The sequence below is a fragment of the Arctopsyche grandis genome, chromosome 9 (assembly GCF_051622035.1).
Source record: "Arctopsyche grandis isolate Sample6627 chromosome 9, ASM5162203v2, whole genome shotgun sequence".
In the NCBI taxonomy this organism is placed as follows: domain Eukaryota; kingdom Metazoa; phylum Arthropoda; class Insecta; order Trichoptera; family Hydropsychidae; genus Arctopsyche; species Arctopsyche grandis.
In genome coordinates, this window is record NC_135363.1 from 21,886,781 (window position 1) to 21,902,710 (window position 15,930).

General features: G+C 34.2%; 1 protein-coding gene across 1 annotated transcript; it reads right to left on the reverse strand.

Annotated features, from left to right (window-relative positions):
• Positions 1-4,691: 4,691 nt before the first annotated feature.
• On the reverse strand, positions 4,692-15,641 carry LOC143916845 (uncharacterized). The gene is made up of 2 exons (XM_077438094.1): positions 15,476-15,641; positions 4,692-5,708 (listed from the first exon to the last, which is right to left on the reverse strand). Exons 1-2 carry the CDS (start codon positions 15,510-15,512, stop codon positions 4,774-4,776), a joined length of 972 nt encoding a protein of 323 aa, XP_077294220.1. The 5' UTR covers positions 15,513-15,641; the 3' UTR covers positions 4,692-4,773.
• Between the last annotated feature and the right edge of the window lie 289 nt (positions 15,642-15,930).

Consider the following 15,930-nt stretch of genomic DNA (forward strand, 5'->3'; position numbering starts at 1 on the left):
GTATTTTGATAGAACAATATTGTGTGCGTAATAGTCGTTTGTCTACTCTGACAGATGACAACCCTTTAAGTGCGTACTTTCTGTCACGAAAGCTCAACTTTTATGATGAAATATGCGTGTTGGAATTGTGTAAGAAAATTTATAGGCATTGACAAATTCGATTTAAATTCTCGAAACTACTCATATTTTTGTATCTAAATGTCAATAAGAGATTTGTGTGTGCGTTTTTTATATGAGGAAAGTGTGTGGGTTTTATAAGAAAACAACAGTTTCATAAAAACAAACATTTTTTAATAGATAATAGTATACCGGACATTGGATCAATCGTATAATTTAATATGAGTAAACAATTATTTTTTTTTTTTAATTTTTATAATTATTATTATGAACGTACATATTTATATACAAATAAATATTCACGTACATAAAAGGAAGGGGGTTTTTTTAATTATTTAATTTGAATTTTAACCGGGTACATTCATCACATATTAATTTTATATAACATTTGTTTACAATACCGATATAACTTTATACACATTCGTTACAAGAAATAGAACTAAATCTTATAAAAGAGAAGGTTTTTCGCTGTAAAATTGAATAGAATAACATAAAAAAATGTACTTAAATATTTTGTGAAAAATAAAATTTTCAGAAAAGATCAAAAGAATTTAAAATACTGTATAAAAACATTGTAAAGTTGCTGAGACTTAATTTCTGAACTTTTATTATATTACGTATAATATACGTAATATGACTATAAGAAAATAAAATAAAAATTCGATTTATAAACGAGAAACCTTCATGCCAACAAAGTTTAACGACTGTACACACAACTTCAATAATTTTAAATTAACATTCAAATACATCCGATCACTATACAGGTTTTTCTTGATAGGAAAATTTACATGTACACCGTGCCGCAAAAATGCAATAATAATAATAATATTTAAAAAATAATTATAATAAAATAACATTGTTAACAAACAAAATTTTCATATATGATAAAATATAGAGAGTTCACATACGTCTGTGTCAAGTTAACACGCTCCCGACTGGAGTGCGTTTTAAAAAATAATAAATTTGTAAGAGTGCGGTACTATTATAAGGATACTATTTTAAAATCAGTCTTGTTTTTTTTTGCAATTTTTCTTCAATTAACCACATAGTTACGATCTATATTGTACAATAAACAATTAAAGTGGGACAAGGGCAAACATTCATTATAAAATAAACAATTTTTAATAATAATTAACGTTGAACCGGTTTTACTTTTGAGGTAGATTCAGGTCATGATAGTTTAATTTTTGGCGAATAAATATTGTTTTCATTATTATCGACATTTTTTGTACTATCCGTTGCGAGAGTTTATTTAATTTATTTTCTTTGATGGTAATTTTTATAATATTCAACAAACACGATAATTTATTTTAGAAAAATACATCCAGAAGAAGAACTGTACAACAACTATTGATCATAATATAATTATATTTTTATTAGACTATTAATTTAGGTACTCTCAATTCAAGATCCAATAGTAATTATTTATTGTTAATACACCTAAATATATTTAGCCGTAATCGTAATATATCGCATATTTAAAATCTTTGGGAAAAAATAGTATTTTACAGTTTTAAATGACTAAAATATACAATACTTTAATTAAACTATAGACATCGTTAATTTATTTAATCTATTCTATTTTCTTTTTTTGGCATCATCTCTTGAGGAAAATACATACAAAGTGAGAAAAATTCTACAATTTGAAAATAATCTTGTAACAACCCTGTAGAGTACAATATATTGAACTTTAAAATTAATAAACATAATATAACTAAGAACTAATACCCGTAATTGAAAAAAAATATATGTATACATGTAGATATATAATTATTTATATGAGCTATTATAATATCACACAAATATGCGCAATATAAGGTAACTATAAAACACCATTATCCTAATATGTAATATAAATAAAGTTAAACAATAACAAAAAAGAGAGATCGAATTGAGAACTTCTATTGGGTATACGAGTTTGCAAATATAATATTATACACAAGATATATAATATGAATATATATGGATTTTATTTGAAATCGGAGGGGATGGTGTTTGAAATCTTTTTTACACATGATATTTTTAAATTCAACTCATTCTTAACATCATAAGGAGAGTCAACATTTAAATACATATCTTAATTTGTAAAACATCTACAAAGAGATAGAAGTATATACACACCTCAATCTTACTATTATAATAAACTTAATAAAAACAGATTAATCTTTCAATAAAATGGCACAAAAATTTAAGGTTTCAAATACTTCTCTAGATTTATACATACATATATTGGTCATGAGAAATGATTAGTTGAACGATTTCAAATATTTTATATCAGGAAATGAATCCCTGAAAGGGATTAAAATTTGCAATAAATAAATTAAAAATATAGAAAATCACTCAGCAGATTGAAATTCGAAAACTATTCACATTATTATATCAATATTGATTCTAATAATATTAACTAACTACTCAGATCCACCCTGATTATTTCAAATTCAATATAATTCGCTCACATATATAATATACATATATATATATATATATATATATATATATATATATATATATATATATATATATATATATATATATATATATAATAATATAAATATTACAAGAATTCGAAGGTTTAATTTAATATTCACTACATATTATTAATTTATTATATACAAAAAATTCTTATACAATATATGAGGTATTTATGATCACGTAATTGTAGAGGGGTGGGGTACGTAGGATACCCCACCACCCTCCCATCTCGTTTTATATATAATATATATCGGGCTAAACAAACAAAGCACGTCGTACGTTTAAAAAGCCAACTTAATGATAAACTGGTTTCAATCCGTCAACAATACAGTCATCGATTGGGTAACCCTCCCGTGAGCGCGATATGGGTCCATTATACCCCACATCTAGCGACAATGCGAGTTAATAATCCGCATTGTTTAATTCTTCAGGAATGGGCGTATCTCAACGTTTTTCCCATATTTTTTATATTTTCACTTCATCCCCACCCTTCGGGTGAATTTTGCGCATTATTTCATGGAATCGAGTTTCCAGTTTACAGATTTTTTTCTCATTCATCTCACTTCTTCTCTGCGTTCTTCTCTTTTGACTTCTTTTCATCGAACTATGAATTAACTTCGTTTGTGTCGCTCATTGTTTGGCGGCTTGTGACTGACACTCCCGCAATATCGGATTCAAACGGATCGTAATAACCGGATATGGAACGATTTTATCCGGCACAATGTTAAATAGGATCGAACGTTATTCTTCTGCGACCGTTTATCGATTTTTAACCCTTGGAAAATACCCGTTTTTGGACCAATTTCGATAAGGTTAAACTGCCGCTCGAAAGCATCGACGTTCTTCCGATTAATTTATATGATAGATTTAAAAAGGGGAAGAAAATTCAATGGAAACTTTTTTCGACTGATAATTTGGATTACAACAAAATATATATTGATTTAATTATTAAATTATATCAAGTATCGATCCATTCAAATCCGATGAGCAAATATCATAGGTACATTTTTTCAATTTGATTTTATTTTATACATTCTTCTATGTACACATTGGAATGTTTCTTTCAATAATGGGTATATGTATATAGATATATTAACAATTAAAATATTTACAAAGTGTTTCTTTTTCAGTAAATATATCTATATACAGTGTGGGAGGGTTACGACAATGTGACGATTTGGCGCAATAAGCGGGAAAATTTGTTCAGCGTATAATGACGTCACACACATGACAGAACCTCAATTGTCATGAATTAAATCGAATTGCTGAAAGTATTTATGAGTAACATATCAACACTGTGTCCTTAATTTTACAACCAATTCTGAAATATTTGCACACGAACGTTATAAATTGATTCCTTAGAATATAAATCTATTAATTAAGTAATTCAATTAAATTTACAAGATTGTTAAATCAGGTACGATTGAAGTCGTATGTTATCATTCCTAAAACCGCATCACGATTTGATTTTATTTTTTGCTATGTTTTGCACTTGTTGCGCGTGTTTCTTTAACTTAGTTTCAGGAATGAAATTTTACAGTAGTCATGGTAAACTATGGCTGAGTAGATGCAAGTTTGATAAATCCTATGTATTTGATATTATGTGTAATATGATGACAAATTCAATTCTTAAATAATAATCATGTATACAATGACTATTTGATGTTTTAAAGCCTTAAACTCATACTATTTAAAGATGGAGTTTGGTACGTAAAGCTATCAGGTTTTTATTATAATGTATTGTGTAAATTTATCTAGTAGGTTCGTATACAATATCGGTGGACTTTTTTAAAGAGTGGTTGCATTTTAAAATGAGGAAAAAGTATGTATTATACAATATATATATATAAATATGTAAATAGAGTTTGCATGTTTAAAGCAATTTTTTTTTAAATCTGACATGAGGTTCTGCCCCGGATGTGACGAGTCGGTCACATTCCCTATTGGGGAATGTCCGATGAGCATTACTATTCTTGAGGAACTTGTATACCTGGATTAATATAAGAGTTTTTTCATCGTATTTCTTTACAAGGGAACGAACGAAAATCTCAAAACAAAATTACACATTTATAAAAAAAATCAATAAACAAGAAGACCCTGATCGATCGACAATTTTCGGGTGTTTCAATAAAATTTACAATGGTTACATAATATATGTACAATAAATGACTAATGCGTTACGAGTCAGGAGAGGCGTCTCCCCACTGACAGGTCCTCAGGCTCCGTTTGCTCTGGTAACAGAGGGCATGGTACACCCTCAGAGCCGCTGTCGCTGAAAGGAATCATGTCTCCACCACATTTGTGGTGGAGGAGATGATGCCTTCTGCGGAACCTTCCGCAGCATCTCTCGCAACAGAACGGCTTCTCGCCGTTGTGTATCAAAGCGTGAGCTTTCAGTTGGTTGGAGTCTGAAAATCTGGCTTGACATAGCTCGCACCTGTAAGGTCGTTCTCCAGTGTGGACGCGCAAATGTCGCCTCAGATTCGCCACCTGTACGAAATGTCTGGGACAGTGAGGACAGCTGTAAGGTTTCTCACCAGTGTGCAGTCTCAGATGGGTCTTGAGATGATGATCCCTGGTGAACCTCTTGTGGCACTCTCCACACTCGAATGGCTTCTCTCCCGTATGGGTACGCTCGTGGTTCTGCAGCACGTGCTTGTACCCAAAAGATCTGTGGCAGATCTTGCAGGTGAAGAGCTTGTCCCGTGGTGGGTCGCGAGCCGGTGGAGATCCCGCCGAGGATGGGGGAGATAGAGGTGCTGGAGGACTTGCTATTGTAGGTGGTTCCTTCTTGATTGAAGGTTGTCGTCGTTTTTTGGATTTTTTGATGGGCTCGTCGCAGCTGCTGCTCGTTACTATATGGTTGTTGTTGATTTTGTGCACTCTGATCGAAGTGGGCGGTTCTGGGCTGGCTGGAGAGGGTGGGCAGGGAGGGCATGGTGGCCAGGCTAGCAATGCTCTGTGGTAGAGTGCAGGCGGGAGTGCCGGAAGTGGAAGTCCTGCAAGTATGGCTGCTGTGTGTGATGCTAGTATTTGGCTGGCGCTCACAAGAGGCGGGAAGGACATCTCTCGATTACCACTTTCGTGCTTCATGCTGCTTAAAGATCGTACGCATACACCTGTAACAAATTAGTAATTTAATAATTTGAATAAACTTTCTTGTTTTTTAATTGGTGCAATATTAATAAGACATGATAATTCTATGAATTGACTAAAAATTACAGAATTGATAAATATTGAAAGTGTAATTTTGAATTCTTTCACTCTTTTTTATTATTTTTTATTATTAGTTTATAAAACATACCACTAGTGACCAAAGTACTCTTTTCACAACTTTTATGACAGTAAATGTATTTATAATATTTACAAATTACTATTGGAATATACATAATATATTATACTATATAAGAGATAGAGGAACATCTAAAACCCTAACGATCATACGTAGAGGTAGGACTGGAAGCGCGCCGTCTATTGTTCCATTATTGTAAATGCTTTGTAAAAAAGGTTCGGCAAACCTTTAACAATGGATTTACAACAAGTGAACAATGAACAGCGCGCTCTGGGTCCGCTCTTTAATCATAAGTCAAGGGTGAGGATCGTGTGTCAATATAATATTATATTTCAATCTGGAATACATTGACCTGGGCTAGTTTATCTTACCCACGATTATTTTTATGCATTGCAATGGTTACACGCGTCTAATAACAAATTTTATCTAGTTTTAAAAGTTAAATTATGACTATTTTCTCACATTAAACGACTTCTTATTGATTTGAAGTACATATTTTCTCGTATGTAAGACTTCAATAGAACAATTTGACTTTATTCGGATTGCCATATAACGTTTTTAAATATTAAGATAAAATATAATTTGAAACGGAATATCTACTTTATGGAAATCTGAACATTGACTGTACATATAATATACATATGTATATGTATATATGTATAAGACACGTTTTAAATTAAACGTCACCGTCTTCAAAACTTTCGCATATTTAGAAATGTTTATTAGGATTATTTTTCACCATCGAACAATCAGAATCGATTTCAATTTCCATCGTTGACCAAGCCGCGCAAAATGGCAAAGTTTCAAAACGATTGGAAGACCGTAGGAAATTTAGCTCAATCGTTTGCGAAGTTCTTAATGGCTCTAGTTCTATCAGATACAAGAAGGAATTGAATCAGAAAAGCATAGGATTGATATAAAACGGAAGAGGATGGATCAAATCGAGTTGTCCTTTCAACTGACACACTTCAAATATAAATCGAAAGAAAACCCCACTGATTCAATATATATAATATTTTTTGTATTTTAAGTTCAAATACTTCTAGTAATGTTATTTTTATGTGGAGACATTCAACAAAGGATTGAATGCTGCCATTGTTCACCAACGAAAGGAAAAGGAGTCTTTCCTTCCCCTCAGGGCAAGAAGTTGCCGGCGGGTGGACACAACAACTGCTCTTCAATTGCATGCATGACAATGAAAAGGATCCGCGATCGATTCGAGTGCAGGGTCTACGAATTAAACTGCCGTGAGATGTCTTCTCAGAATGATAAATGACAATAAATCGATACGGTCCTTTTTTGGGATTTGCGCGATCGGATTGGAAGGGGGACCCCCCCGAGGGCAGTCCTTCTGGTCAGATGATGGGGTAGTTTTTACCCGGTGACTGTGCACTTTGGCGGTACCCGGATTCGAAACCGTACTGTTGGCACAATGATAGCGGGAATTCGAGAAATATTTGAACGAATCCTTTTATTCGCTCTGAAAATTTTCGCTATTATTGTGCGTGTGTGCACTGTGAATGATGTGCGGGAAATCGATGAAATTGCATTATGTCGCCCGATCAGGGGTGGATTTTAATATTTCTACAATGGAATCTGCGTTTCAAGTTGCATTCAATGTTGTGATATTCCAGAGCTGTTCAAATACTAGTCAAACACTTCAAGGATACTCAAAAATTCTATTTTAGTTATTCATTTAGTCTGAATTTTTTAATGTGAAGTTTTTGGCAACATATTATATGTATGTATATAAACGTGATGATTGCCGCAACAATTTCATTAGTGCGTCTTAAGGTAGGTATAAAAAATTGAGGAAGTCGTGTGTCGGGGTCTAAAACTAGTTTTTCAATATTTCTAGTCTCATTTCCGCGTGCGCATTTGTAATATTCAAAACTTTAGTGTGCCAGAGTGAAAAAAAGGGGGCGAATTTAAGGGTTTTGGGGGTCGAGCACGCACGGAAACATCCCTCTGGCACATCTGCATTTTAGACGTTGACGAAAAAAGTATGCCATCAGTTAATCATTAGAAATATTCGACAAAATGCGCGTCTTTCGGAGCCAAAACAGGAAACGTGCCTTCGATCGGATGTTAGTAGGTACACGACTTGCACGTGCGTTCTTTATTTCGCTAACATTCAAACATATTAAGAATGCAAATGCTTCCGGCATTCAAAGTATTGGCGAGGCATCGCCCTTTCGAATTTCGGATCGAAATGCGAATTTAATATTGCTAAAAACCGTTAAAAGAAAACCCCAAGTAGTGGTACCTATTTTTGATCTTTTAACATTGCGCACGCTTATTTTTTCGGGTCAGCGTATAAAAGGTTTGAAATCCGTTAATCATTCGATACCGTAAACGTACACCCCCTCCCCCCTCTCTTTCTTCTTACATTCGAGATGGGGAGGTCCATAGTATTGTCTGAAGGGAGGGACAGAGAGAGGGAGAGGAGTTTGAGGCGACCACCTTCGAAGAAGCCCTTCGAAGCGAGTTGTTTTATCGGCTGAACCGAGGAAAAATTTTAATTCCGGCATAGAGGAGGGCCAGAGGGCCGGGGCCCGAGAAGAAAGGCCCTTGTGTCCGCCTCTGGAAATTTAATTCATTAAAATGAATTCCTTTTGTGCAGCGGCTACCGGGGGATTGCGATGGTGATCGAACCTTTTGTCGGACCAAATCGGATTAAGCCGCTAATTGATATGGAGAAGGGGCGTGGAGGGAGGGTTGGGGGATGGGTCGAGACGAGGAATATACTCGTCATCTCATTTCGACGCATTTATCTTGGAACGTTCGCTACCCAAGAGATGGAGGATGAGTAGGAATTACGATTGTACTGGATTCTCGGACCTATCGATATTAATTACCTATGTATGTATGTACATAGAGGCTAATAAAAAGCATTTATGATAAATAAATACTATCAATTGAATGATTTGAACAAATACACTAGCACTTTCGCTATCAAAATAAAATCAAAATGTAAAAACCGAATCAAATTAAAAAAGGTGAGAATTTATGTAGAAATCGAAAGTATTAAATTATAGAAACTGGTGTATGTATAATAGAAGTTTGCGTTTCGCTCGTTTGAGCCGGCTGCTCTTTCTGAGAGGATTGCGTTATTATCGATGCGTGTCCGGTGCCCGCAATCAGTGCGCGCAATTATGGAAATCGGACCATAGAGTGTTAACCGAAACGTGAACGCGGCGACCTACAGCAAGCAACATTTCGACTATAGGACAATATCTTCGCAATATTTGGAAATTATGATTGCGTGAAATCCAAGGTTTGATTCACTTTTGCACAGAGCAGCAGAGCCTGCAATTAAATCACGTGTATAGCTTTTACTAGGGAAAAAAAGATTCAAGAAAGTTTGCCGCGAACGAGCGACAAGCCATTTAACAAGTTTTTGTCGGATAAATAAGACCGTGACATCCGGATAAAAGCTCTCCTGGTCTCCGGGTCTTAACCTTGACTTGTTTGCAGGGCTTCCGCGATAAATCAGATTTGACTTACTCCAGTGTACGGCAATTTTTTTCACATTGGCTAATTTTAAAAATCACCAATCGGACATATCTACTAACGCAAGCTTTTATTTTTATTTTACATACATACATATATGCCAGGAAGGCCTAATAGGTAGACCCCAATGCGCCGTCCTGGCCAATTACAAACATCGATATACAACTCTATGAATAATTTTAACGAAGCATCATAGAGACAGACATCTATGGATAAATTTTAACAAATCTTTGATGAAATATAAATATCAAATGGGTAAAGGTTGCCAATTTGTTGGAACCGTTTCAATGACAATCAGATAAATTTGCAAACTCTGATAGGAAACGATCAACCTGGAGTCACAAACTAAGGGCTGGCCAGCAGCAACCGGTGGGACTCAAACCCGTGACCACTATGTTCGAAAGCATGTATGCTAACCACTCGTTAACGCTGCTGGTTTTGATTAATTAATATTTTCATTTCAATAAATAAGTAATTACTTTTATTATAATATGGAATTTACAAAACAGCTAGTAAATTTAGCACAGGAACGAATCTTAGTCATATACACATGTACATATGTACGTGTTTAGTGAGTCAGTAATTAATATTTTTTTTATTTTATTTTATATAATGGTGTAATTACTTTTGAATTTATCGACATACGAATTGTTGAAAATTATATAAAAAAATAACAATCGAATACCATTTGTTTATTTAATGAAAAGACAAACGAATGAATACATTAATAAAAAAATATATTTAAGTACTGAGTTTTCATATATAAATCTATATCACTTTAAAAACTTATGTATGTATGTATGTATATATATATATATATATATATATATATATATATATATATATATATATATATATATATATATATATATATATATATATATGTATATTTATAGTATTCCTGAACAATTTAAAAGCCAGTTCATACGCATACATATGTATGTATATACATATATTTTATCAATAGACGTACGTTATTTTTTCTAAGCCGCATACGTCTTCCGACGACGGTCATTATTAAGCCTTTTTCACGGCGTTTCCCAAAACGTTTTCACTCAATCAAAGGATTCGAGAGCCGAGACGATTGATTGCCGGCGATAATCAAGCGACAACTACACAACCAAACTATAAGGACGCCGGAGAGGTATCGGAAGGAGGGGTATTCAATTAGAAGTGTGGGTTTTTACCTTATCAATCATTCGCGCAAAACCCCGAAGCGAGGGTGCCCCCGCCGGCTATTCATCAATATTAGACTTCGTTAAAATGGCCGCCGAAAACCCGGAAAACTCGCCCCCGAAACTTTCCACTTAACCGGCGCTGGCAGGGGGTGGTGCTTCGTATGTGGGTAGGGGTTACCTACCACCACCACCCCCTGGCTTTCCCCGTCCCTACACACCGTGGTAGTCTCGTAATATAAAAACGCACTAAATTATTCCCGGTTATTATTATTTAGAGGAACGGGGATGAGCGCGAGCGCGCCCATAACCTGGGGCAGAACGAGCCCAGGTGGTTAACGACTTGGAAAGGACATACACTAATGGCTTTTGCGTAGAGAAAGTAAATTATGAATATTTTAGTACCTACTCTTCGTGTTCTCTCTCCTGCTCCTTATATGCAACCGTAGACATGCATAAAAACAGTACAACAACATTATGTCAACATTGATAATTAACACATACTACATTTCTTTTGTAGTTTAGTAACGATCAGCGTAACTAGCGTATTAAAATATACTTTACTGCCATACACTTAAACGGATTCAAAGGTTGAATAGTTAAAGTGCTTCATTAATCAAACGCTTAAATATAATATTTATAATGATTTCAAAATTAAAATTTAACTTAAATAAAAATAATTCTAAAATTACCTTTAGTAAGTATTCAAATTAAATGCTAATCATTTAAATTGTATAATTATATGCGTTTTACGAAGTTCATTCTAATGCGGTTGATTTTACGTCCACCGTCAATCTAGAAATGTTTTATAAGATGCGCATATTGCGTCTCCTGGCGCAAATGTGTTAAAAGATTAATATATACGTACATACTTTACGACTAAATTAAGGTAGTTTTCGACTCGTCTATATAGAATCAACATCACCAAATATTCTGACCCACCACTTTCTTCCCAACTTTACTTTCTATCTACTTTAGAGGCTAATGGAAGAATATCTTAGACAAAAAAAATCGCATAAAATTGTGCGTTGGAATATTGTTAAAAGGGTACGGTTAAAATTAATAAGTGGATCGTTGGTAAAATTTTCTGTATTTGTATACTTAATAATCTATTAAATTTTATTTTGTTTTTGATTAGCCCATAAATCACAGGTTGACTTTCTTTAGTGTTCAGTTGATAGTGAACAAATTTACATCACCGAGTTCTGAATTTAAAATGGGGTTCGATACGTGTCGTTCGTATGATACGCATTTCTCCGTTTCCCTCCCTCTCGAATGCGTATTGTATAAATTCCATTAAGCGTCAAATGTCGCGTTGGAGCGTCGAAAAAAGTCTATTAACGCGATATTGATATTCTAAATATTTACAATCGCCAGAATTCGCCTGTGAAGAACGAACGAACGGAGAGAAGAACAAGAGAACAAGAAGTGGCCCAACCCAGACGGAGATGGAGGCCGAGAATATGCAAAAAAATAAAATAAAAAAGAAGAAAAAAAGAACGGAAGAGAAAAGAAGAAAGAGACGAAGGAGAGAAAAGAGCCGCGCGCGCGTAGGTATCGGACGAATCTCATTATCTCGGCCACTTTGGATTTTACATAAATTTTAATTTCGCCGTAGAGGGACACGGCGGAGGCGGACCCTCCCCCTCCCATCCCACTCAGTCCTGAATTGTTAGGGTGGGCTCCAGGGGGGTGGGGTGGTGTGTGGGGATGGGTCGTCGCGATATTAAATTTAAAACAAACTACGTTTTAATTAATGCGAAATCCATCCTCGCGTCGCTAAACAACCGGCGGCCGGAGACTTATTATTAATTGAGAGCCCTTAATTAAATTCGGGGAATAATTATAAATTTAATAAGAAAACGAGGCCGTAATTGAAAAACGAGATAATTTGACGCGTTTTCTCCGGCGAGAAATTTTCCAGGTCGAGGGGCACGCGCCGAAGTGCGCGGCGCGTGAAGTGTTAACAACTCACATTATATACGCAAGTACTTACCAAGTACACATATACATAAGTAGATAAATGCACGAATTTCAATCGGTATCGCTGATTAAAATAAACACATATAAATTGTACGCATTTGTAAACAAATAAGCGATATGCTCAGTTCGGGATATGATATATGTAAAAATTAAATGTAAAGTATTGGATAGACATGTATGTATATTAAGTTGTATATATTTTATATACCAAAAGTATAGCTAAGTGAGTAATTACATACCTTACAGATACATTTTCATTTGAATTAATTTTTTTTAAAGCTAAATCCACAAGTTATGGTCTTGTCTTAATTGGTTAATTGGACCAATTTAACTTTAGCGTCCTGCCGCAAAAGTGAGCCTACGTTTATAATTGATATTTTCGAATGCAAATTGGAAGAAACGGATATTTTAACGAGAATTCGCAGAGAATCGTTTCCAATTAGAACAGGTACGATTCAAACCTTTTATCAGATTAGAATATCTTAAATGTAAAATTCTTACTGGATGAATCGGCGGTTTCCTAACTTTTGCCGAACAATTTAAGAATGCAAAGAGCGAAGAATACATTTGCACGGTGAAAGTCGTTATACAAAATTTCTTCTTTGAAATATCGGAGATAATTATGGCTTCCTAATGGCAGTTTAACGTAGGGCCGAAGGTCTTAAATTTGTTTATGCCAACTAATTTCGCTTACGTAAAAAGATACACGAGAAACTCTTCATATGCGAGTAAAGTGGGTTAGGAAACCTAAGCAAAATATTTTCGGGCGTTTGAGGGACCTAATTGGATTAAACCATTTCTGGCTTCATTAATTCACGTAGGGTTAGCCGAATGACCAGTAACTAAGGTAATTTTAACACCCAACTACAATTTATTTAACAGCCCCTATTTACGTATATACAACGTCGACTTTTACAAAATATTGAGAGCCTTAAGTATGTGTGTACATACATATGTACATACATAGCAATAAAATTCCAACAAATTTTAATTTCTAATAAGAATTTCTCCCTTCAAAAAATCTTTTAAAATATACAAAATTTAAGAACGCAATTATAATTAAATATATTAATGTATTAAAATCAATCAAATTTATGTACTTGCGTTGGATATAATATTCACATACATAGATACCTATTTAAAATGAGAAAATTATTAATTGCTTTGAGAGTGAAGGACATTGTCAGTGTGTTATATGTACTTCGGAAGACTTATACTAAACTTTTTACGTAAAAAAATACGAGAAAGAACTTTTCAGAACCCATCGATCAAAAAAATTGTCATTGATCGTCAACGTGAAATGGGTTTACAGAAAATATTAGATTTACGCTCGATTACTCTTAAAAACTTCCAAAATTTTTTAATTAAGTTTAACAAATTATTAAATATACAACAATTTAGCAGAATTATAATACGAAAATAAGACGCACATAGATAGGTACATAATTTAAAATTTTCAATAATGTAATACAAATTTATACAATAATAAAAAAAACTGTTGAATTGAACTATTGAAATATTGAACTATTCACTAATTATATTTAAGAAGACAATAATTTCAACAGAGATGAAATCAAAATAACAATAAAGAACACATTCAATAAATTCATTTACACAATCCAAAAGTTTTACACTAATTTACAAATCAGCAGTAATCGACATTTCAAAACGAATCATATACACAGCAAAAACACATCGTTGCCTCGATGCCTCGTACAAAATTTACACCACTTTTACGCACACTTTAAACACTTCTGTACAATTTCAAACAAACATCGAACGATAATTGACTCTCCAAACAAATACTCTTATCAAATTTCACATCACACTTAATTACTCTTGCATCATCACAAATTTAACATTCACATTTAAGCATATGTTTGTACAATCAAAACGCACATAAGAACATTGGAGCAATTAGTAACATTTTAATTTAAAACTATAAGCATGAATTGTATCATAATAGTGAAAAATTAATTAGTACAATTTTAATATGGACTAATTTTAGTTAGTATTTTGACAATTGAATTGTTGACAAAAATTTTAAGATGCACAAATTTGTCAAGTAACTCTTTTAAAGTAAAATGAATGAAAAATTAATTTGCAATGTTTTTATGATAGTGTTTTGACAAATTAAATCTTAAAAAAAACCGTCAAGATGCACAAATTCGATTCGATTTTAAACCAAAACAAATATGAACGCACATTATACAATAGTTTGAATGAAAAATTAATTTCGAATGTTTGTATTTTAGTGTTTTGAGAAATTAAAGTCTTGAACAAATACAATTCGATTCGATTTAAACCAAAACAAATATGAACGCATATTATACAATAGTTTGAATGAAAAATTAATTTGGAATGTTTTTATGATAGTGTTTTGACAAATTAAAATCTAAAAAAAACGTCAATGTGCACAAATTTGATTAGATTTCAAACCAAAACAAATATAAACGCATACTATATAATAGTTTTAATGAAAAATTAATTTGGAATTTTCGTATATTACTGTTTTGAGAAATTAAAATCTTGAACAAACACATCACATGCACAAATTTACAACAGAACAAATATGAATTTGTTATGACAATTACAACATTTAGAATGAAAAATTAATTAGTGAGTACAATTTAAATTTGTTAAATTAAAAACAAATACGAATGTATTATATTAGTCATAATGAAAATGTAAAAAAATATAAACATTCGATCTTTGAAGTTTTTCAAAGCAAACCAAGCACGAGTTAATAGTACGAAAAGCGAACGAGTGAGTAGAAAGGCGAATTTTTCATGAAAAATTGAAGATGCACACATTCGATCAGCAACAAGTTTTGGCGTGATGTTTACCAACTGAAAGTGCACACACACAGACACATAACATGACACACATCCCGGCGAGATGAATTAGACAGATCGTAACTTACCCCTGGCGTTTTGATTGGGCTGCAGCGACAGTGCCATGTCGTGTGATGACTGATGACGAGACACTTCAGATGTCCATGTGTGAGAGCGCGCGCGTATGTAGCAGTTTTAGAGCGCACGAGAATCCTCAAGAGCACGCGCGTTCGCGACGAGCGGCCGCCGCCGAGTGGTGGTGGCTGAGTCGGCGACCTACCGCAACAGGCCGCCCGCCGGGCCCCTCCCCCCGGCGGGTGGGGTGGGGAGGCCGGCCACCAATCGCGGGCCGTGCGAGCGAGACGCCGCTAGCTGCACGCACACGCACGCTGCAAGCGCTGTCAATCGCGACGTGCGATCGCCCTGCGCGTAAATGTGCACCGTACCGCTTGACGTAGGTTAAGGACCGCCGGGCGATTTTCGCTTGCACGCCTGCCGCCGTCGCGCGATGTGCAAGCGGCTCGTTTTTTATGCGCGTACGCGC

Excerpts from the sequence above, each read along its gene's own strand:
- LOC143916845 (XM_077438094.1), bottom strand. The coding sequence starts at position 15,512 with ATGGCACTGTCGCTGCAGCCCAATCAAAACGCCAGGG. Across the intron at positions 5,709-15,475 it reads GCCCAATCAAAACGCCAGGG|GTGTATGCGTACGATCTTTA; the intron begins GTAAGTTACGAT and ends AATTTGTTACAG.